Source organism: Haemaphysalis longicornis, unplaced genomic scaffold (genome assembly GCF_048455015.1).
Source record: "Haemaphysalis longicornis isolate Haplotype H1 unplaced genomic scaffold, Haemaphysalis longicornis Haplotype H1 scaffold_2, whole genome shotgun sequence".
Classification (NCBI taxonomy): domain Eukaryota; kingdom Metazoa; phylum Arthropoda; class Arachnida; order Ixodida; family Ixodidae; genus Haemaphysalis; species Haemaphysalis longicornis.
In genome coordinates this window covers 132,094,174-132,115,199 of record NW_027526295.1, presented here as the reverse complement: position 1 = coordinate 132,115,199, position 21,026 = coordinate 132,094,174, and the positions used below count along the sequence as shown (strand labels likewise).

Sequence of the window (21,026 nt, the reverse complement as noted above, 5' to 3'; positions counted from 1 at the left end):
TAGCAAGCGGCTGGTGGTAAGAACGTCTGCAAAGAAGAAATGCATGCTTGATTGTGCCACCCTTTTAAGTGCACAGAACTTTAGGCGCTCGCATTGTCGTCGTAGCTCGATCGCTGGACCCAAGTAGATACCCACAGTGGACCGTCCTAGCGGCGTCCCAAAGAGGCTTCGAAGATCAAGGGGTTTATATAGTGATAAATGTTCGAAACTCGTGAGCCGCTGGCGCTTGTCATACATTTCCCCGTTTAGCACAAAGAAAACTGCAGGTACATTTGAGCCAAAATATACCTAATTCACAAGCGGTACCAGTGTTCATTTATGTACGAATGCTCGTTGGGTTGGTTTTTACAGTAGTAAGCGAAAAAAGTGGCAGTAATAATAATGGCCCGTTTCAAACTACGCAGTTAAAGCGGCAAACACATGGAGCGTCACTCGCGTCTGGCGGCCGTCGGCGTCTCCTAGAGGCGACGTGAAATGGACGATGGAGGGGATGAAATTAAAAAAAAAAAATAATGAGCCAATTTGACCAATTAGGCGGTTTTTAGCTAACAAACCTATCTGGCAGACGGTGGTGGAGTTAATTTTGCTCTGCAACGTTTTTCGCGCCGCCGCAAGGAGACGACGACGGCCGGCAGACGCGAGCAAAACGCTGCATGTGATTACCGCTTTAAAAGGCGTCGGCGTCGCCGGCCCGCCTGGAGGGAAAAACAAGAACAAAAAAAAACAGAACTCCTGCTGGCGTAGTTCCAGGCAGGGGGCGCGCGAGAACAGCGAAGGCGGGAAATGCGATTGGCATTGGACAAACCTCCGTTCCATTCATCCAGAGAGGAGGTGAAGTGTGTGATGGGAGGTAGCAGTGAGCAGGTAACGGCGCTACAGTTCACTATGGCGAATCACTGCTTTCACTTCCGACAGCTTTCACATTGAGTGGAACGGCTTTAATTTTTTTTACAACTCGGTCTTGCTCGGCGCCCAACACGAGCCTCTTTTAAGGGGGCATCCTCAGAAATCTCAGGCCAGCCTCCCCCGAGTGAGATTTATAGTTAACTAAATGAAACAATGTATCGTCCGAAACAGCCAGATCAGCAATGAAGGATGTGACCAAGCAAGCATGCCGACATGCAGATTCGGTCTATTCTAGGTACTCGTTTACGGGGTGTGTCATGTATACTCAAGTCTGAAATAAAGCTATCTTTTTCGTGGGTAGGCGTTTTTTTTTTTTTGTGGGAATTAGTTTTCTTAACGCCATATGACGCTGAAATTAAAATTACTCCAATGTTTACCGACAGTGAAGCTGTGTATGCATTTTTTTCCACATATAGCGTGCAAATCTAAACTGACGTAAAACAAACTTTTTACATTCAGCGGGTGGGGGTTCGTGCTTTTCTCTTGAATGACAACTGGTGTTACGTTTTGATCGGTGTTTTTCCCGTCCAGCTTAAAGGGGTCGTGCAGACATTTTCAAAAAAATTGTGTTGTGTGTGCGCTTATAACTGTGGAACCTTGATAAACAAACAATGCATACCCATTTCGTTGCCTGATATCGGCAAATATGAAAAAAAAAAAATGCAGTTACGGTTTCACCGAGGATTTCCTCCTCAACTCGTGCAGTGACGTTTCAGTAAGTCAGTAAGAAGCCAATCAAAGTTCTCCCTCGTCTGCACAATATGTCGGCATAGAGGGTCAGATAAAGCTACATCGGTGCCATGATGAAGCTCGCCCTGCAACTGAACTGGAGATGTCTGATCTCTGATACGACTGATCAAAATGGTCGAACTTTGTCAACAACGCGGGCGAGTGTCGCAGGCAGAAGTAACCACATTTAATCTAAACTGGGCATTCGTAAACTGTTCACGCTGTTTCGCACGAGTCTACACTGTCGTTTTGCTAGCCAATGTTGTTGCACAAGTTTGCCGACGTCTGTCTTACGTAGCCTGTAATGTGAGTTGCGCGAACGTGAAACTTCTGACCTGACGAGATAAATGACCGTACGCTTAAAATGGGAATTTATTACATAAACACGTTTATCGAAGGAACTTCGAGTAGTCGGAACTTAAAACCCATCCACCATTTACTCATTAAGCGCGAAAATAACTAGCGAGAAGCGGCGATACAGCGCCGAGTCGCCGAGTCCCACCATTACACAGTTCGACGATTGCTTTCCTGTTTCCTGCAATAAACAATGCTGTTAACGCTGTTTCGTTGATTGTATACGCTTCTCTTTAGCTTATTGCAGAAGCGTTTAACAGTAAGTTGGTGGTTAATGCTCTGGGTTGGTTATAATTTCTGAAAACACTAGTCTTCTGGGTTACAAATTCGAAGAGGCTTTTATGAAGCAGTTTTTCGCTTCGCGGGCTGCTCACGTCGATACTGTAGTGGATAAAGTGTCCGACTAGGCTGGGTTAACGTTGGGCTGGCCAGGAGGGCGCAAGTTCGATTCGCACACGGGGTATTTTTTTTCTTGGGTTGTTTTGTGCCATTTCATACAAAAAAGGTAAGATTCCGAAGAGAATTCGGCAAAATAACGTGAAATTCAGCATGGAAACTGGCTCTAAACTGTACAAAAAGCCAGAAGGTCTGAGTTCTGCTGCAATGGTTGCCAGACAACTGGCGCCTTCACGGCACCGCTCGCGTGGATATAAAACTGTTTTTTGGCAACGAAAAAATGATTCTTTATTTTTAAAATATCGGGTTTGCAGCTTTGCAGAACAATATACACAAAAAACGTTGAACGCGTCGAACTCGAATGTACTTCACGTGACGTCACTCTAGTTACGCTGCCGACCGACGATGTGCGCATGGTCGCTTGCGATGCGCCTCAAAACGAGAATTTCAAAGGCGCCTCCTAAATTCCAGAAGCAATGAATTTTAAAATATTTGGGTAAAGTCGTACAAGCAGGCAAAATTAAGCAAAGACAAATGCATTTTCTCTTCACGACCCCTTTAATGGGCTTTTAGAGCGGCATTTCAGGTGGTGTCCGTCACCTCGAAGCGCTCGCACACCACCGGCGGCGGTTATGCGTGCACGGATGCTGGGCGTGGGAACGTAGCGAGACATCACGCGTTCACCACTGAAAAGCCGATAATTGCGCTGGTGGGAGATTTCAACGTGGACGACTCACGGCTCGATGCGACGTGAATGCTGTCATTCGTGGTCGAGCAGTTAGGTCTGGCGTAATACACAGGCAGTAAGATGCTTACTCAGCGAAATGGAAACGTACATGATTGTGGGCTAGCATATGTTTGCCGGTTTGTACAACTAGCATGCCTGTCGGCTCGACTAAAACACCACTGACTCTGACTTCGATTCAGCTCGTTAACTAGGACGAATGCTCAATGCAACTTACAAACAATCGTGTTTTGTTTCCTGCACTCCTTGGGCTCCCCCTGTTTCGCTAGTCATCCTTCTTTGCAGTGTGAAAGGGCTCTGAATTCTGAATGTTCGATGTTCTTGCACGTAGTTTCATAAATGTGTATTTTTCCATACTTTGATTCGTGCTTGGTGAAGAACTTAACATATTCTCCACGCCTTGGTGCTGGAGGCAGCACGGCTCGCCACCGCGGTTTCAATGACCTTCTCCTGACCAATAGTGGGGCCCACCGTTGCCCATCCCCGTAACACTGTGCAGTTGGAAGTAGGATTTAGACAAGGTTATTGGGAACTGCCATCAGGAGCTACAATCACCAACTGGTGACAGTAGGGCGAGTGTTTACACTGCGTCATCTCCACTCACCATGGTAAGTATCGCCTTCATTGCGTAAAATTTAGGCGCGTTACCTTAAGGTTCTCACTGGCCCTATCTGAGCAAATACGATGAGTACACATCGAGTAGAATGAGGCGCCCTTATATGTGCCGCAAAGCGGAATGCTGCCGTGTCACCCCATCTTCTCTACCATGAGGTCTCCATTTAAGGTCCTTGTTGGCGATTATACCAGCCTTTTTCTTTTGGAATCGCAGCGTCTTTTGGGACGCTGCTGCGTTTAAATATCAAAACCTTTAAGACGCCGTAAAATCCCCTTAATCCTGCTGTAGAATACGAAGCGATTGCATAGTTGTGTAGAGTGCCTTCGCCGTAATGCAGGCCATACCTAGCTGTTAGACAAGGAACCTTGATGAGCAATTTCGACTTATACATGGCAAAGACGTAGGGAGGCAGTTCCATTCGCCATCGCATGCAAACTTACAAAATGGTTTTATAACTAAGACCAGGATAGGCGACGCTTCCGCGCTTATGTGCAGAAATTTTCTCGTTATAACATGTAACGGAGAAGGCAGGTGCGTGCGCGCATCATGCGCTACTTATCCACTTAGGGCCTCACCGAGCGGCGTAAGTTCTCGTAAAAGCGGTGATGTTGCTCCTTAAACACGTCAAAGTCAAAACGCTCTCCGCCGCCAACTTCTCGCCTCGGGTAGCGGCTCGGGGTGCGGAACGGGGGCTGTTTTTCGCGGGATGGCGTCTGGTTCCGCGGCGTTCGCGGGGTGGTTGGTGGTGGCCGCCCTGCGTCTAGACCGTCAAAAACAGTAGAATGGAGGGATTGAGGTTCATAAATGGTGTAAAACGATTTACACTATATTTTAAGGAATATGAGTATATTTTAAGGGTTATATATTAAGGAATATCTGTTTAAGGCTGGGCTTCAATTAAATGATGACATCGGAGATAGCTCATTAACCTGTCTAATTGGCGTCTACGCACCACTAATCGGAACTGCGCCGCGGCTATCCACGCACAAGGAATTATCGTAGCAGTCACGCTATCGCCTAGGTTTTGCAAACTACAAATTGCAAAATGGGGAAATATTAAGCAAATAAACAAATAAGCAAATGAAGGAGCATTATAAATATTGTATGACATATGGATATCGAAAACTGTTCATGTATCGGAGCATTTGTATACTGAAAGGGTCCCGAGCGTAGGTTCCAAGTTTAGATAGCAAAATAAGTTGCATCCTTGTTGCCTTCGGTGCTGTTTTCGCGGAGAAGTGTCCTTTTCCCTTTTCGTTAGGATAGGGACAGGGCTTAACATAGTGGACAATCCGCTAAGACGGCAATGAAGCCGTTACTAAAGGAGATCTAACCGCAGTCCTTGTCACACCCTCGCTTCGGGAAAATAAACGTCGGCAACCTGCCCACAGGCAGCGCAAAAGAAAATTATTTCCACTAATATGACTTCCGTTATTACAATTTGGCAAAAGCGATTGGAGGGGCTTGTCAAAATCGCTGGGACCAAATTAAAATTATAGTTGTTTAACGCGTTCCAAATATACCTGGACTATGAGGCGAGCGGTAGTAGAGGGCTCCGGATTATTTTTTAACCACCTGGCGATGTGTAACCTGGGCCGATATTTCGGCGGACTGGGGTTTGAGATTTTGCCTAAACTTTTAGAGAAGCCACCATGACCGGAGTCGAACCGCTTCTCGGGCTCAGCCGCACATCGGCCAAGCCACAAGCCACCCCTTCGGGAGTAAAGTCCTGGGACGACGACAAACCTCACACGCTTAACATGATCCGCACGAACTATGCATCCCTGCTGGAACATTGCTAATTTCCCCTATATCTCGGGGCAAACTCCATGAAATATATGAAACGTGTGTCATCACTGTTAGGAACAATGTTATTTGTTTTACCAAGATTTATTAAACGGTTTGAGTGATCCTTGGAAGCTTGGGCTTTCTAAGCTGGCTCTCCAACCTTGTCGGTTCCACAGTGAAGCATAGCCAGAGGCGGAGAGATTGTATGCTTACAGACCCACTCATTTGTCGTTTCGACAGCCGCCGCATTTTCCCCTGGTTGTGTGTACTCATTGCCGTGCGGGGCGTCTTTCCCCCCCTGCTATTTCCCAACACCGCGTGCTGTTCAGTGGCCATCTGTTCGACGCAATAGAGACAGCATCGGCATTGGCGTAGCCGGAACGTCGTTGTCTCTACCCACATATATTGTGTTTCCTTTATAATGTACAGATAGGGCTGCCCTCCTTATAATTCAACATAACAAATTCTCCATATAGCTAAACCCAAACATAGCAAATCCCACCAGAGCGCTCGATTCGCTCGACTTCCCACTTCAAAGAGGGGAAGCGCTACAAATGTTTTACAACAAAATTTGATGCGTGCCTGTTTACGACGAAATTTGTCGGTGCGTAAGTACGCTAAAAGAGTCCGTCCGCCTGAAGTGCCCTTCTCTATTCATACGACTGCCCTGAATGCCAAACACCCAACAGCACCTAACGCTTTTGTAGGGGTAATGGCCCGAACTCGCGACTCCTCTCCCTTCTATCTCCCCGGAGCACAGGGAATGCGGGCTTACCAGCCCTAGACTCGGAGATCAGGTAGGCCTAGTTTCCCGGGCTAGGGCTGTGGCTACGGCCTGCCGTTTTCCGGACATGCAGGATGTCATCCACTTCTCATTTTTTTCGTTTTGTAAACATTATTTAACAACACCAGCTGGAGGTACAATGGCATGGACTCTGCATCTCAAAGTCGAGCACGGAGAATTGTACCCTGCTGTAAACGGTGCTGAGGAGAGCTCCGCATTCCACATGTTACAAAAGGTCCATAGTTCCTCCCGAATTGTTTTGAAGCGAATCGCTAGTTTACGTTTTAACTCTAACGTCACTCTTACGTATCTCCTAGCCTGTCTGGGTCGTTTTTCTTTTTAGCTGTGCGTGTGAAGCAACAATCCGAGTTAACACGTATATCTGTTTTAAAGAAATACTTATCTGTTTTAAAGAAATACTACGGTGAATTTTTATTTGACGAATACTTCAGCAATGATTTATAACGAAAAAATACTCAAAAGGAGGTCTGCATACTCAAATACTCAAAAAGGAGGCTAAAACACTGCATACTTATTATATAAGCCTTTACTTGAACATTTACAAGTAGACGCCCCGTGACTACGAACCGTGAATGCCACCACAAACAAAATAAAATGTCGAGGTGGTAAAGTAACAAAATATGCCCACATGCGAAAGATATCAGTAAAGTGAACAAGCGCTTGAAGTCTCCCGAGGAGGAAAGACAACGATAAGATCGAGGGAGACAAGAGCGCTCATGAGCTGTCAGAAAAGGGCAGGCGGAAAATGAAGTATATTGAGGCGGCAAGTGAAACTGCAAGAAAGCAGAAGAAAAGAGAAAGTGAAGGAACTAGGACAACGTCATTTCTTTCCTATAAAATTTAAACACTTTTCTTTATTTCTGTCATTTGGACAATTGACGCTCATGGTGGGGGCAGACGTCATAGCTGTCGACACTGCAATGGAACTCGTGTTAGAAAACATGATTGCCCGATAAGCCTTTAGTTTGATTATTAGTGGAGTCATTTCTTTGTCCCTCGTTCTTTTTCATTGTAGAACGAAAGGGTTAAATAAAGTTGGCAAACTTGCGCGCGTCCAGCTACGGGTCGCATCGCATCATTACGTGCGGGAACACCCTTGTGGACTTAAATAAGCAGAGCACGGCAATAACCATGTCACGGTGATGTGTTGTCTATTTTGCCGCAGTTCACCTTGTAGCTCATTGGCCACCACAGAGATGTTGGCACTTTAGGAGGTCGGTGCCCCTGTCATGATTTTTGGTCAGTTATCAGCAGCTAGGGATAATTATATAAATTTATTATAATAACTCTTATATATACATGATTTTCAGAATATATATGCTGGTCGAGAGAAAAGTTACACGGCAATGGCAACAGCTAAAATATATCTGCTATGGACCAATACCTCTAAAGCTACCGGCAATAGGGGCTACCACACGTAACTGCAGCGCCTTCTAGCCAGAAAACGTATCGGGTGCTCTAGTCAATTACTAAGCAATTACCAGCTGAGGCCCACGCCATAATATGGAGCATTGTTTACTAGGGGCTAGACTGAACTGTCGTTATGAATAGGTTACACTACTCACCGTACTACATGGCCTAATTATTTTTTCAGTGTATTTGGGGCACGCTTCACCGTGAGAAACTGAACATATTAGTTCGATTAAAGAATGGTTTTGAAAATTCATGTGACATATCAACACAAAAATACACGTCAGAATGCCTAAAGGTTACTTATGAAACACCCTAATGCGAAATTTGTGTGCAGCGGAAACCCCAGCCTTCTCGGTCAATGCGTATAGCTGCTGTTTTCGCGTGATCCGCAAATGCACGGCGGACCGCGCTATTCTGCCGTTATCTCGCAACGCACCAGCGCAACCGAACATGTTTCGTAAATAGTGTTTGAATCACGCGCGCAAACCTCACGTGGTTCGGATGAGCACGCAACCAGTACGACGACGAAGGACCCGAAAAACCGATGAACGTACAGCATGCAGAACTTGAAAGAATAAGACGCTTGCTTTTATGGATGCACGTTTCGCGTTTCTTTTATCGGGCGCCACTAGACGCCGATGGCGGTTTTCTCACACGGCGGGTGCGGGCTCGGCAACTGCCCTCCCCATCGAGCTTCTCCCGCCGACTCAGCAGACGGCCACCCCCTCACAATTTCGCGACACATTCTCCTCGTCTTCCTCCTCTCCTCCCATTTTCAGGCAGCCTTTGGTATGCCTATTTTTCGCCCGGTAACAACGCCGAGGCCATCGCCGCTGCGAAACCACCGAATCGTCGGCCAATGTGCTCCGCACTACAGTGCGCATTATAGCTGCAGTAAAGTACGGCATGGCATTGCAGTGGTCATACAACACCATCAGGCTAAAGCTAAGATGAAACACATTATGTAGGGTTTATTGGGCAGGTAAACACGCGCGCAAGGTGCAGTGGGTCTGGTTAATGGGCTAAGCTCGAAACAATTTTACGGGTGATCGTCATTCTGAAGACGAAAAAGACTTTACCAAACAACGGGACTGGCTACAAACACGCCGGCATACAATGTACTAGACAAAAAAATGTAGCGAGACGATGTGGTTCATTTGGGACAGGTTCAGCGAAAAGACCCTTTACAACGTTACAAAGTACCATTTTACCTGTGGAGGCAAGCAAGAATATAAATTGGCTGTCTCAGCGCCTGCGGAAAGAAGCTGAGAATTTAAAATTGGTAGTCTTAGCGCTAAAGCTTTACGTCGCGCCTGTGACAGACGCGAAATATTCCATTTCATATAGGTACCAGCTAGGCACCTCCAGTGCGATGCAGGACGTTCATTTGAGGCGGTGATAGGCTGCGCACAGTACCTTAACCGACGAACATATCCCAAATCACCCTTGAAAAACAACACGCGAAATTGATCATCGAAAATATGAAAACCTGTAAAATTCAAAAATAAATTCGCCCTCGGTGCTCTAGACAAGGCAATTAAGGTCATAACACAGAACACTTCTTCGATGCCACAAAGCCTGAACAGCGCAATCGTTTCAGCAGTTGCTCCAGAAAGTAGCGGGACTGTTGAAAGCCAACCAGTAGACGGCACCACGGCATACAGATAGGAGCTGGCTTGTATACCCATAGGTGAACGGAATCTCGGGGCACAGGCCATGGTACATGGCACGACTACCCCTTAGACTGCGTGGGGATTTTTTACGCGCGGGGCATACCTTTGTACAAGGAAATGAAGCCCACTAACAAAGGGATAGCATTAGCCGGCAGTGATAGCAAACATTCCGGGGAAAATCTCACTGACCTTTGTTTCCGTCCATCTTGCTGGAACGCCCGTTGTGCACAGCTCACTCGGTAGTCACCTGCTGCTACGAATGATGATGATATTTTTTGCGATTGCAACATTCCCATTCGGGGATAGGGCAATTGTCCTGGTAAGAAAACTTTGTTGTCTCTCATTTCGACCGGTAATTCATGGGATGGCAATGTTTCCGACTTATAAACTGAACAAATGGACTGCTGCACACTCCCCTGCGATGCCTACGATTGCCGTTGTCACATGCTTTTTTCTTGTTTTGGGGGACATAAAGCTGGGCCACTATTATAAGAAACCGCGCCACGCCGTCTACTCTTTCATATCAGCGACACGTCGTTAGCTCCGGTGCAGCACTTCAGATCATTTATCTTCTATTCCCCCTCCTGCCTTTTTTTCTCTTTACCATTCTGGTTACAGCCGTCCTTCTACTACCTATTTTTCCTTATAAAAGCGTTTCAATGTACAAAACATATTTTCTTAGCCAATCCCACTGAGCGGTAGAAACGGATGATGCAGGCATCGTAGCGAGAGAGCACGCGTTTATTTCGGCACTCTCGAAACGGCTTCCGACTACACAAACTTATGGTCTGAACTGCCTAGCCCTTTCATAAATTCCTGTCCATTCCTAAATTCAATGCTCGTTTATTGTAGTTGCGCCTTATTTTCAGGGGCCATGAAGACAAAATAAAACTTCATTTCAATTGAAATAACAAGAAGTTCGTAGCCGAGTGAGTTCCAGTTTCAACCGAGAAAACGCAAGATATTTTAAACAACGTTCAAATTTTGCTCCATAGTGACGTGTTACGGACAGGGGTGACGTCTTATGGGCCGGCACAAAGATTTTTATCAGTGGGTTAACTGGGCGTTAGCACTCAAATGATGCGACCAAGTTGAACTAAACGTCCCCTAATATCTCCCATTCATATGTTTCGGAAGGGGCCCGGGCCGGAGGCCGCAAATAACACAAACGAGATTTTTTGACGTTGTACGAAGCATACTCGGTTGCTGTGCTGATGAGACTCCCTACGTTGAGACTTCCTGCTGTGCTGATGAGACTTCCTATGACGCGTAGGCCCGGCCAGAACGAGCGGCCGCCCAGCTGCTAAGTCGACGTTCTATCTATGCTCCGTGGAACTGCTCACGAGCAAGTACCAGGACCGCTGATCATGATCGTGGTGATGATGGAGACGATTGCGATGGTAGTGGTGGTGGTAACACGCATTTATTTTATGTACAAGGGATACAAAGACGCCATGTTACGCTTTAGCGAATTTTGGTGTCTAGGGGAGAGGGATTAGGTGATGGGAGTTGGGGAAAAAGTAGGATACATCCAATGGTACATCCAATGGGGTGTGGTTTTAAAGGAAATAGTGAAGACTTGAGTCCGCGACGAACGTTCGTAGAGCCACGATCAGGCGCCGTTCTTCGCTCTGATTGGAACTGCCTGGATAAATCCAATCATTAACGCTCGGTGGGACTGCCAATCCTACGGTTTTGAAGGCTTGTTCGCGACAGTCGGCAAAACGAGGACAGTCCCACAGGATGTGTGCAATGTCATTATTGGCTGAGCACCGCGAACACTCGGGGTCATCTAGGCTGCCGAATCTTGTGCGCGAAAGTGTGCGGTTCTTGCCGATCCATTTCTAATCCTGTGAACGATCGTGTGCCATTTCCGGAGCCAATGCTGAGGTATGACTGGACGCTTCACTCCTAGAGACGCTCGTAGTTGCAACTTCCTTTCCACCTTGCGGCGGGTGTAAAATTCCGAGCTCGAAGTAGGTGAAGGTTGCTCCGCTGTGTTTTCACAGTTCTCATCCGTCTGTTCATCCTGAGATGCAGGTGATGGCACTATGACCGAAGGAAACTCAGGAGAATGATGGTATCGCTACAACGCCATAGAAAAAACTCACGAAAGGGAGGCGCCATTGTTGAATACAGTCAAACCCGGCTATAAAGAACCCGGATTGAGCGAATTATGCTATATATCGAACAAAAATAATTCAGTTACGGAAATACATGGGAAACATATTCCTTATAACGAAGTTCACATACGATACATCGAACTCTGCGCGCCTAGAATGGCTGCCGAAATGCATGGTCTTGAAGCGGCGATTGAGATGTGGATTGCCCGCGACCATGGAGCAAGAGTTGCGACTTAGACATTGCGTCTCGCAGGAGCGACATAACGCCCGACACTTTCCGTAACTCTTTCCAACGCGCGGGACTCACGACGGAACCCGCGCAGTCAGCGAGTCCGGACCATGACAGCAGCATCGGTGAACTGTGGGAAGAGCCCCCCACATTCTCGATGATGTCGCGAGTGAAAGCCTTCCGACGCTTATAATGAAGCGCTTTCGGCAGTCAATGTGCTCCGCCAATGCTTCTTAGATTTTGGAGGACGCGGACTCGAACTGGTGCAAATAATGTTTCGTGTAGAAAATGCTATGCTAGTTGAAGCCGCCAAAACAAAAGTGAAAACGAAAATCACTGCTTTTTTCTTTGCAAAGTAGGCAGTTCAGGCGGAAAGTAGCTTTAATACTTGCACTAAATGGATTGTTTTGGGTATGGTAACGGCTACTTTACTGTGTTCGTTTTTGCTTGCGGGAATGGTGGAGTTGAGGAGGGGGAGGGGGGCTCCCGCGGATTGCGAACTTGTAACGATAAGTTCGTTATAGGCGGGTTCGGCTATATCGAACTATCGGATATATCGAACTAATCGCGGTGCATATTGCGATTCGCTATAAACTGGTTTGACTGTATGTTTTCTGTAATACATATCTTGATTATTTGTTTGAAGTTTGCGACCAAATTGGTATTGTTATCCGCACAAGCAGCCTTTATAATGAACACAACTTGTTTTTTGTCTTGATGGTTCCTTTCGTACTTCTTTTGTACTGCCACATGCAATAACGGCACTATTTTTACCACTAACGTATCACTGCCCTGAGAGCAAGCCGCTGCTACCACTGCCCTTGTATTTTGTCAGAGCCCTTCCTACTTTCTCCGCGACCACCAAACAGCTGGAAAGTTCGTTGGCCAGCTCGGACCTACCGGGGCATTGCAGCCTGATCCAGCAGCCCAACCCAGATTCGGCGGTCAGCGGCTGTCTAAACTGACCAGGGCACCCACCATTAATCTTTGACAAAGTATGTCTATTGCCAGCTTCCGAGGTTCCACGTGTCCTTGAAGTGCGAGAGGTTCCATAGTGCTAGGCGTTCCATAGCCAGCGCTTTACCTCAACAGTAGCGAAACATGTCCGTCCACGCCCGTACACCACAGATGAAATGAGGGAGCGGGAGAACGCAGCCAGGCTAACAAAATCAACAATTGTCGGCAACTCCCCCAATGCACGGCGGCAAAAACGAGCAGCAGCACAACGCCGGGAAACTCTGTCATGGAGGACTGCAGTCGAGCTACAACCGTAACAGATGACCCGCACCATCAGGGGGATTAAGAGCTCTTGGCGCACGTACAGGGAGCTCGCACCAGTGGGCACTCCGGGTCTAAAGGGCCTGTGCTGGCCCATACACCTGCTCGCTACGCAGGCAGCGGCGCAGCATGTGGAGCGCCTCCACCGAGCACCCGGGGCGCCCTCCTGCTGGCCAGGTTGAACTCGAGAAGACAATCCCGCATGGGGAGCATGGCTGCTCTATGTGGGGACGACGTCGAAATCACTCAGAGTACCTGCCTGCTGCCCCTGCCACCATGTGCTTCCGTGCCCCTGGATGTCACTTCCACGCTGCCAGGAGTGAAGTCCTCTGCGAGGCTGCCTGAGGTCGGGATTCGCATGGAAGCTTCTGCCCTTAGCGACATGGAGCCACTGGGGCAACTCCTGGTCTACACAGATAGCTCGGTCCTTCTTGCAGAGGAACGAGGCGTTGCCGCCTGCACTGCCCCGGCCAGAGAAGGTCACTGGAAATGCCGACTGCCTATTCCCGCCATCTCCACAGCGGCCGAGTTCGCCGGCCTACACTCCGCTGCGGACATGGTGCTAGAAGACTAACCACGGGCATCCCAGATCTTTTGTGACTCCCGACCGGCGGTCTTCCGTCTTAAGAAGGTATCCGTACCGCGGTGGTGTGTGGGCCACCTCGAGCTGTCTCTTGTTGCGCTGCTGCACCACCTACTAGATGAGGGGTGCAGCCTCCGTTTCCAGTGGCTTCCAGCCCATGTCGGCATACCATGGAACGAGGGTGCAGATGAACTTGCCAAAGCATCCCTCGACTTCCCTCTCATTCCAGTCTGCACGTCCCTGGTGTACTAGGATGTGGATGTGTCATCAGGCAAGAGGTGGCTACACGCCACCCCTGCAGACGGTCGCCGTCGGTGAGTTCTTGATGCTCGTTCCAACACCCGTGGGATAGCATAAAATGGAGCGGTACCTCCGCCTCCGCAACGGCTGCATTAAGAGAAAAGGGCACCTCCACCGTCAAGGTCACGAGGCCTCAATCACCTCTGCCCACTGCTCGGACCATGAGACGTTGGAGCACGTCCTCTGCACCTACTCTACGTAGGCTGGTGACTAGCACAAAGATATGTTTTGTTACCATCGAGCACTGCAGTTTTAACAGCGTAAATGGAGATATTTCGTAAGACAGAATGTTGAGAAAATAAATTATAAAAATGGAAAAAGAAAATGTACACAAATATTATCTGTCCAGACCAAAAATATGCCTCGTATACATATTTCCAGAAAACCAAAGACTAAACAAGAAAGTCCGTGGAAGAACGTTGGAAGTACAAACAAAATTACCTTCAACGAACCAACTCCCAGTACGCCTTGCATCTCCGGAACAAAACGCAATTTGCTAAGCAAGGGCACTTCAGCGCTATATTGGTATAAATTTATATCATCGGTGAAAAGAAACAAAGAAAACTTAAAACGAATTAATTTTTCCAAGGTATTTTACTCCATATCGCCATATTTGGCCGTAAAGAACTAGCTCTCTACACAAGCGGCGTAAGAATGATACGGGTTAATGGACAATGCTCTGAATTTATGCAGATGTTTTGTTTGGCAGCCTGTTTTTCGTTTGTTCTTGTTTCAAGATATTCACTATCTGTTTTTAAAAGCTATGCTTCAATGTCTTGCCCCCTTCCCCCTCAATTAACTGTGGCCTCGACGTCTTTATGGGCACCCTTAAAACCACGTAATTTTTTAAGTCGTCTTACAGGCTCATTTGAGACTTCAGTTTCGGCGCGAGTTTCGGACGACCTTGCTTCGGACCTCTTTCCCATTCGTTTATATTGTAGAAAGCACACGTGCAGCGAATGTGGCTTCCCACATTGTTTTAAGTGTCGACCCGGCCAAAACTTGTAGTAGCGGCGGACACTAGCAACAGCCCAGCTGCTGAGCCATGTTCCCTCTCCCTCAGCCGACTCCGAGGCGCGTGGCCAAAACTGACGCGCCCCTTCTGGCACCGCTGATGATAATTATGATGATGATGATGATTATGATTATGATGGTGATGATGGCGCTGATAAATACGATGACGATGGGCTCGCTCCAGGGCTCCGCCCTAGCACGCAGTGCTTTAAAATGAGAAATCGAGGACGTATGATGAGCGAAACAAAAAGCTGTGTACAGGTATGTACAATACAGGCGACCTGTAGGATTTCTCCGTAGTGAAAGTACATATACTGTCCTAGGCGTCCGGTCAATGCATTTCTATCGGATAGGCTGGAAGGGGGGCTTGCTTTGGAATGGCGCAGTGGTCGCTGGTGGAAACGAGTGTCGTGCGGGCAGGAAGCTCCTAGCAGCGCCAAGAGGCGATATTGATGTCCTTCAAAGCTCGAGTGCACTGTCGGAGCTGCAGAGCCTGCCAAGGTACCGGTAGGACATGGCGTACGAGGGTTTGGCGGCTCCGCCATATAGACAGCTTTATCGTTACGCGGAGCGCGACCACGTGTGCGGCGTAAGGGGCACAGTCGCCGCCGCGTTCATCTAAGGATGGGCGCCTGATGGACCATTGAGCGTTGTGGTCTCTTGAAGTGACGCTGCTCATATTGTGTGAAGCCACGTCAGTCAAGTAGGACAGCGGTGAAAGCCCCGCAAACTCGAACGCATCGTTGTCGACGGGGATGGGCGAAAAGTCACCTCCGCAGAGCGTGACGTACGCACTGTCGTGGAAGGGATGGTTTGATGTGGAGCGACGAGTCGTACGCAAGGTGCACGGCACAGCTGCTCTGACCCCGACTCGTGGTTTGCCGAAGGTGCAGGGGCAATTGTGCAAGGTGAATAGGGACGAGGAAGAATAATGGCATCTTCCAGGTTCTCAATCACCCTGCCCACCGAAACTTCGGGCGCCAGTAGTTCAGGAATGTCCATCTTCATTCGTTCAGAGGCTACCATCCCGCATGTGTCCTGGTAGTCAAGCAGGTACTACTGAGGCGCAGTAGTTGTGTTCACAATTTATTTATTTATTTGAAGTGCTCACCAACAGCACAGGGCCTTCTCGGGTGATGCACCGCATACATAGGTACAAAGAATACGAACAGACAACATACATAGATGCATGGATACAAGGAATACAAACAGTACAAATATGGGCAGCGTATAAATCAAAAATTGGTAAATGTGGAAGTGCAGATAGATATATACAAAAGTGTAGTGTTATCGAAAGGAGACACAAACATTTTTGAACGGTAAAGGCCCGGGGATGTGTCTGGAGTATGCACAGGAGAACGTACGAACATGGCAAGGAACGTACGAACACGTACGAAGATGGGCAAGGTAGCGCTGTATGTGAGGAAACACGAGAGCAGCGAGAGAAGTGCAGGAGCGACCTCTCCACAGCATGCGTATTCAAAATATCATACATTTCAGAGAGCGCTTAAACAGTACCAAATCGCTGCAAAAAACGTCTATAGGAGATAGAAACAGACTGTTATAGGTGAGCTGGCACCGGCTGGCTGGTGCCAAACTCATTGATATGTCTACATCAAAGCATCCATGCGGCCGTAGTGGTCTGCTTGGCACTCGCAGATGGACAGAACTTACGAGGCAAGGGCAGTCGAACTTCGAGTGAATACAATTAAACAGAATAGCCAGGTCACGCCTGGAGCGCCTAGCTGATAGCTCATCTAAATTCCAGATCTTCAGAAGCCCACCGTGCTCATATCGGCTCATAGCTGAGTGGCGAGAAAACACGGTTCTAGTAAAGCGCTTCTGAATCCTTTGTAGTCGAAGGGAGGACGAAGGGCTTAAACAATTCCAAATTGCACTAGCAAAGTCGAGCTTGGGCAAAATGAGAGCGCGATACAGTGAAACAAAGCATGATCGGTCGGTGAAATCCCTGGTCGCGCGGGACATTACGCCAAGCGTACGGAGACAGGAGTTGTTCAGATAGTTCACATGCGCGTTAAAGAGCAGTTTCGCATCCATCATTACGCCCAAATCGCGCACTACGGTAGCGCGTTTTACAGGTTCACCGAGCAGCAAGTACGTAAAAGTGTGCGGGGAAGACTTGCGAGTGTATGATATTACGATGGTTTTCGAGAGGTTAAGTTTTAAATAGTTGCAGTCACACCATGCAGAAACTGCGTTGATATCGTTTTGCAGCAGTACACGATCGTAAGGTGAAGAAATAGTGCGATAGAGCTTCATATCGTCGGCATACTGGGAGAGCGAACAGTGCTTAATAGCGGTGTGTATATCATTAACAAAATGTTAAAAAGGAGAGGGCCCAGTGTCGAGCATTGGGGTACCCCTGAGGTCATCCGGAAGGGCCGGGAAGTACCGCCTTCGTAACTAACACAATTGGACCTGCCTCTTAAGTAGCTGCCGAACCACTGGCAGAACTCAAGGGAAAGACCGTATGCGGACAATTTGCGAAGTAGTAGATCGTGATTAACAATGTCGAAGGCCTTGCTACAGTCAAAATATACTGTATCTACCTCTTGGCGAGACAGTACTGGAGGGCCGATGTCGTTTAGAAAACAGGCAAGATTTGAATCTACCGACCTTCCGGGCATGAAGCCGTGTTGGTTGAAATGAATTAGTGGATGCATAGCTGATAAAAGGTATCGATGCAAGACCTTTTCGAAGACTTTGGAAAATGAAGACAGAAGAGAGATTGGCCTATAGTTTGCTGGGATTGAGTACGTCTTGCTCGGAATACTCGTGCTGCTCTTTTGGTTTCACCGAGACGAGACAGGCAATGTCACGGGGACAGATGTTGGGTGTCTCTATGTGTCCCATCGGTGGACCACCGTGGCTGCCTTGTAGGCTGCCATTGAGTGGGCACCGTTGCAGAGGACAGGTCATGGGTTGATGTCAGTGAATGGCTTGCCATCGGTGTAGGTTGAGGTGGTACTGTCATCAGAGGAAGTGAAGTCTATGCCTCGGTATTGCTTGGCTGGTAATAGTTATGGTGGTGATGATGGCGCTGATAAATACGATGACGATGGGGTCGCTGCAGGGCTCCCGGCCCAGCGCGCAGTACTTTGAAATGAGAAATCGAGGACGTATGATGCGCAAAACAAAAAACTCTGTACAGGTATGTGCAATACAGTTGATCTGTAGGATTTGTCCGCAGTGACAGTTCTTATACTGTGGTATGCGTCCGGTGAATGCATTTCCCTGGGGGGGGGGGGCGTGGGGTTGCCTGGGTATTGTTGGAAGGAATGCCTGCCCGGCACCACGCGCATGACGTCAAGGTCATGGCGCGAGGCGCGGGGCGTGAGAGCTTTATTCTCTTCACTATGCTACACGTGCGGGTGTAGCAGATTGTCCCACATCCTCCCCTTTCAAGGAAGGTTACAGCTTGTAGTCCGATGGAGCCGCCTCTCTGGACCGGCTCGCCGCGGTACGGTTCCAGCTCGGTCGGATCTACCGCAGCGATGGTATGGACTTGGGGTCAATTCCGCATTTCGTCCCCTGGTGAAAGCTGTCGCCTCCGCTCGCGTCGTCGTTGCTTTTTCTGCGAGCGTCCCCTCGCTTCTGCTTCTTGACCGTCGCTGTGGGGTCCGGCAGGAGAACCTCGGTCGATGCGGACAGCGACTCGTTGCTCGGGGTGTAGTCTGATGCGGACAGCGACTCGTTGCTCGGGGTGTAGTCTGAAAACTGCCTCATACGCGATGGTCTGTGCTGCTGCTCTGATGGTTTGTGCTGCTGCGCTATGGATGCTCCTCGCACGGCGGCACGGGCCTCTTCACTGTTTTCAAGCATCGTCTCCGTATCCGCCGGGGGTGGCCGCTCTAGCGCGCTGGTGGTTCGAAAGAACTCACCGTCAGGCAGCCAGGAGACCGAAGGTTCGAGCAGCGATTCATCCCTGTTGGCGAAATTGTACCACGGCTCGCTCGTCTCCACGCGAGGGTGCCGCGGGCGCCTGTCAGCAGGGCTGCCACGCGGATGGTGCGGGCGCTGCGCCGGCTGTGGTACGGAAGCTGCCGGGGGAGGTTGCGGAAATTTCCAGCGCTCGGGCGTTGCTTGCCGCGAGGGTAGGAGGGGGCCGCCACGGGGAGCTCAGGGCGGTGTCGATAGCCGGAACAAAATCGGGTCCGCGATGTACTCGGGAGGGCGGTGCTCGGTGTCCTGCTTCGACGGTTGGTTGTAACCGTAGATGTAGCTCATTTCTTCGGGACTAAGATAGCGCTCTCGAATCAGCTCTGAGAAGGTTTCCAAGCACATTCGCTGAAGCTCCGCCCTGGTCTGCTCGTACGGTGGAAGTGGTACCGACACATTGTTCACTGAAGGGAACAAACCAAGGTTGGTGATGGCTGGTTTTCCAAGTAGGGCTGTGCGTAGACCAGGTAAGATGTAGACTTTTTCCATGCTTTCTCGGCCGTTGAGCTTGAAATGAAGCCTTGCCAGTCCCGAGATGCGCAGAGTCTTTCCATCTGGACCCTGAAGCCTCCGGTCGGGGGAAGTCAGAACGACGTGCTTGGAGAGCCGTCGGAATTCTCGTTCCGGGATAACAGTCTCGTCCGCACCCGTGTCGATTTGGAAGACCAGGGTCTGTGACTCGACGAGGGGAGAGACTTCCCACTTGGATGAAGCCGTCGTCGCCATGAGGCCTGGCTCCTGCTCGATGTTTCGAAGAGCATTTGCTGAGCGGCAGACGGTTTGGAAATGACCCTTTTTCCCGCACTTCTGGCAGACGCAGTCTTTGGCAGGACAGATGGCCCTCGCGTGACGCTCTTTGCCACACCAGCCGCATTTCTCGAAGCCCCTCGGGTGGTGTGTGGTTGGGGGTTGCGTTGCAACTGGGTCTTTAGCGGGTCTACTCCGCCGTACTTTCAGAGCGTCGAGGTTGACTGCTTCCTTTGGCGTGCCCGATAAGAGTTCTGCCTGCTGCTGTTGGACTGCTTCATTCTGACGAGTGATGGTGAGCGCCTTCATTAGGTCTAAGCTGGGGTCAAGCTGCAGAGTTTGCGACAGTTTATGGTTCTTGAGGCCCACGACTAGTCTGTCTCGAATTAACTCTTCACGGAGCTCCCCGTAGTTACAAGAATCTGCTAGTGCGTGTAGGGCTGTTGCGAAATCTTCGACTGACTCACCATCCAGCTGGACTCGGGTGTTGAATTTCGCCCGCTCGTAGATGATGTTTCGCCGAGGTATGAAGTAGTCCTGGAAGCCCTTAAGCACTGCGTCGAAGTTCTTCTGTTCGTCAGTAGTCAGCTTGAAGGTATTGAAGATGTCCTCTGCCTGGGGTCCCATGAGGTAAACCAGTGCATCCACCTGGCATTCTTTGGGTCGATCGCTGAGCCCTGAAGCAGCCCGGTAGCGGAGGAAACGTCTCTTCCATTGGGGCCAGTCTGACGGTGAGAAGGTGAACGGGTCAGGTGCCGTGATCTGGAACGAGGCCGCGCTGCCGTTCTTGTTGGCCATCGAGGGTGAGTCGCTCGCGAAGGTCGCACGCAGGTCTGTAGTCGAGGGAAGGCCCGTAGACGAGGCAGAAGCGGCTTCAGAACGAGGGTTGGTTGGGTGTGCTGACGTGTCGTTCAGGCGGAGAGCAGCGGTCAGCACATCCCACTTCTGACACCATGTTGGAAGGAATGCCTGCCCGGCACCACGCGCATGACGTCAAGGTCATGGCGCGAGGCGCGGGGCGTGAGAGCTTTATTCTCTTCACTATGCTACACGTGCGGGTGTAGCAGATTGTCCCACAGGTATTGCGCAGTGGCGCTGGTGGAAACAAGTGTCCGGCACGCAGGGAACCTCCTAGCAGCGCCCAGAGGCGATATTGATGTCCTTCAAGGCTCGAGTGCACTGTCGGAGCTGTAGAGCCTGCCAAGGTACCGGTAGGATATGGCGTACGAGTATTGGGCAGCTCCACCATGTAGACAGCTTTATCGTTACGCGGAGCACAGCCACGTGCGCGGCGTAAGTGGCACAGTCGCCACCGCGTTCATCTAAGGATGGGTGCCTGATGGGTCATTGACCGTCGTGGTGTCTTC

General features: G+C 49.3%; 1 protein-coding gene across 1 annotated transcript; it reads right to left on the bottom strand.

The window, feature by feature from the left end:
• Positions 1–19,092: 19,092 nt before the first annotated feature.
• LOC144168294 (uncharacterized) lies at positions 19,093–20,457 on the bottom strand. Its single transcript, XM_077697305.1, has one exon. It carries the CDS (start codon positions 20,455–20,457, stop codon positions 19,093–19,095), a length of 1,365 nt encoding a protein of 454 aa, XP_077553431.1.
• Positions 20,458–21,026: the final 569 nt, after the last annotated feature.

Coding starts and splice junctions, on each gene's coding strand:
- LOC144168294 (XM_077697305.1), bottom strand. CDS start 20,457: ATGGCCAACAAGAACGGCAGCGCGGCCTCGTTCCAGATCACGGCACCT.